The sequence below is a fragment of the Hemiscyllium ocellatum genome, unplaced genomic scaffold (assembly GCF_020745735.1).
Source record: "Hemiscyllium ocellatum isolate sHemOce1 unplaced genomic scaffold, sHemOce1.pat.X.cur. scaffold_578_pat_ctg1, whole genome shotgun sequence".
NCBI lineage: Eukaryota > Metazoa > Chordata > Chondrichthyes > Orectolobiformes > Hemiscylliidae > Hemiscyllium > Hemiscyllium ocellatum.
The window spans coordinates 97,521-100,308 of NW_026869122.1; the positions used below are offsets into that span (position 1 = coordinate 97,521).

At 58.6% G+C, this 2,788-nt stretch overlaps 1 protein-coding gene across 1 annotated transcript in view; it reads right to left on the minus strand.

The window, feature by feature from the left end:
- Nucleotides 1-2,190: 2,190 nt before the first annotated feature.
- The window catches only part of LOC132813962 (venom allergen 3 homolog), a 7,754-nt gene continuing 7,156 nt past the window's right edge, over nucleotides 2,191-2,788 (minus strand). The window contains exon 4 of the mRNA XM_060823322.1: nucleotides 2,191-2,244. Coding sequence (XP_060679305.1) covers nucleotides 2,191-2,244 — 54 coding nt within the window. The remainder of the gene's footprint in view (nucleotides 2,245-2,788) is intronic.

The following is a 2,788-nucleotide window of genomic DNA, read 5'->3' on the forward strand; positions in this document are numbered from 1 at the left end:
ACTCGAGGGGAGAGGGGCTTCTGTGCGGGAGGGGTGGAAGAGGGAGAGGGGAATCGAGGGGGAGAGGGAGGGGGCGGTGTCCTGAGGGAGGGGGAGGAATGGAGACCGTGCGGTACTCACTTTCACAGCGATTGCCCAGACGATGGTGAGGGCAATGACAGACACAATCGCGGACTGTCCCCCCTTCCTCACACGATGTTATCGCGCAGGCTGGAAGACAGAAAACCGTCCGGTCACTCCTTCTGTCCCCCGGCGTGGTTGGGGGAGGGCAATGGGGGCAAATTTCAGCGTCATCACACACTCCCATCAACCCTCCGCCCCCCCCCTCCCACTATCAACATCCTGGGGGTTACTGTCTCCAACAAGAGAGAATCTAACCATCGCCCCCTTGACGTTCAGTGGTGTTACCGTCACTGAATCCCCCTTCCCCCCCCCACTATCAACATCCTGGGGGTCACCGTCTCCAACAAGAGAGAATCTAACCATCGCCCCCTTGACGTTCAATGGTGTTACCGTCACTGAATCCCCCTTCCCCCCCCACTATCAACATCCTGGGGGTTACCGTCTCCAACAAGAGAGAATCTAACCATCGCCCCCTTGACGTTCAATGGCGTTACCGTCACTGAATCCCCCTTCCCCCCTCACTATCAACATCCTGGGGGTTACCGTCTCCAACAAGAGAGAATCTAACCATCGCCCCCCTTGACGTTCAATGGTGTTACCGTCACTGAATCCCCCTTCCCCCCCACTATCAACATCCTGGGGGTTACCGTCTCCAACAAGAGAGAGTCTAACCATCGCCCCCTTGACGTTCAATGGTGTTACCGTCACTGAATCCCCCTTCCCCCCCCCCACTATCAACATCCTGGGGGTTACCGTTGCCCAGAAACTGAGCTGAGCGCAGGCCCCCATTGGGATGGAAGGTCACAGAGAGATACTCACTACAGTTGGCTCTGTTCATGGCGGTCAGATTGTGAACTGGTGGAGAACACAAGACAGGAGAGAATTAGATGCATCGTGGTTCACCAGGGACAGCACAGAGTAAAGCTCCCTCTACACCGTCCCCCCACTCCCAGGGACAGGGGGTTAGATACAGAGTAACGCTCGCTCTACACCGTCCCCCCCACTCCCAGGGACAGGGGGTTGGATGCAGAGTAAAGCTCCCTCTACACCGTGCCAGGCTCCCCTCTCCCTCCCCCTCCCGCCATGACCCACTCACTGCACAGGCCATAGGAACACCAGCCGGCGCCCGACTGGCACTGGGTACAGGGCGCTCCGGGAGTGGCAAACGGTTTCTTCTGCCAACCTGTACCTGGAGTGAATGCCATCTCGTTCCCCCTGTGAGGGAGGGAGGGAGGGAGAGGGAGGGAGAGGGAGAGAGGGGAGGGAGGGAGGGGGAGAGGGGGATAGAGGGAGGGAGAGGGAGAGGGGGGGAGAGGGAGAGGGAGGGAGAGAGGGAGGGAGAGGGAGAGAGAGAGGGGGAGGGAGGGGGAGAGGGAGGGAGGGGGAGGTGGATAGAGGGAAGAGAGACGGAGGGTGATGGGGGTAGGGAGGGATTGAGAGAGAGAGAGAGGGGGGGAGAGACACAGAGGGAGAGAGGGGGAGAGAGATAGAGGGAAAGAAGGAGAGAGAGAGAGGGATGGAAAGAGAGGGAGGGTGATGGAGGGAGAGAGAGAGTGGGGAGAGAGAGAGAGGGGGAGGGGAGACAGATAGAGGGAGAGAGGGAGAGAGAGAAAGGGGGATGGAGGGAGAGGGAGAGAGGGATGGAGGTAGAGGGATGGAGGGAGAGGGGGGAAGGCAAGAGGGAGAGGGAAAGGGTGAGAGAGAGAGAGAGAGAGAGTGAGGGAGGGTGATGGGGGGAGAGAGGGGGGGAGGGAGGGGAGGGGGAGAGAGGGATGGAAGGAGGGAGGGTGATGGAGGGAGAGGGAGAGTGAGAGAGAGGGGGGAGACGGGAGAGGGACAGTGGGGAGTGAGTGCGGGGTGGGAGAGGGAGAGAGAGAGGGAGATGCAGAGAGGGATGGAGAGAGAAGGATGGAGGGAGGGATAGGGAGACAGGGAGAGGGAGGGAGGAGGAGAGGGAGAGAATGTGAGAGAGAGAGAGAGAGAGAGAGACAGTCATAGAGTCTGACAGCACAGAATCAGACCCTTCAGCCCCATTACTCCCTGCTGGCCCATTGTCCCTCAGCAAAACTAGTCCCCAACTGCCTGCTCCCAGGCTAATCCCTCGCACACATAGCGGCGTTCCTGCATTGATCCAAGATTTTATTCCAACACTGGAATGGCACCCACCTCCGTCCCGTCCTCCAGACGTCCGGCGTGCACACACGCATGACCCTCTGTGTGGAAATGTTACCCCTTGGGTCCCTTTCGCTTCCCCCTCTCCCAGTCCCCAGGGTAACATCCTGGTAAATCTCTCCCAGTCCCCAGGGTAACATCCTGGTAAATCTCTCCCAGCCCCCAGGGTAACATCCTGGTAAATCTCTCCCAGCCCCCAGGGTAACATCCTGGTAAATCTCTCCCAGTCCCCAGGGTAACATCCTGGTAAATCTCTCCCAGTCCCAGGGTAACATCCTGGTAAATCTCTCCCAGTCCCCAGGGTAACATCCTGGTAAATCTCTCCCAGTCCCCAGGGTAACATCCTGGTAAATCTCTCCCAGTCCCAGGGTAACATCCTGGTAAATCTCTCCCAGCCCCCAGGGTAACATCCTGGTAAATCTCTCCCAGTCCCCAGGGTAACATCCTGGTAAATCTCTCCCAGCCCCAGGGTAACATCCTAGCAAATCTGTCC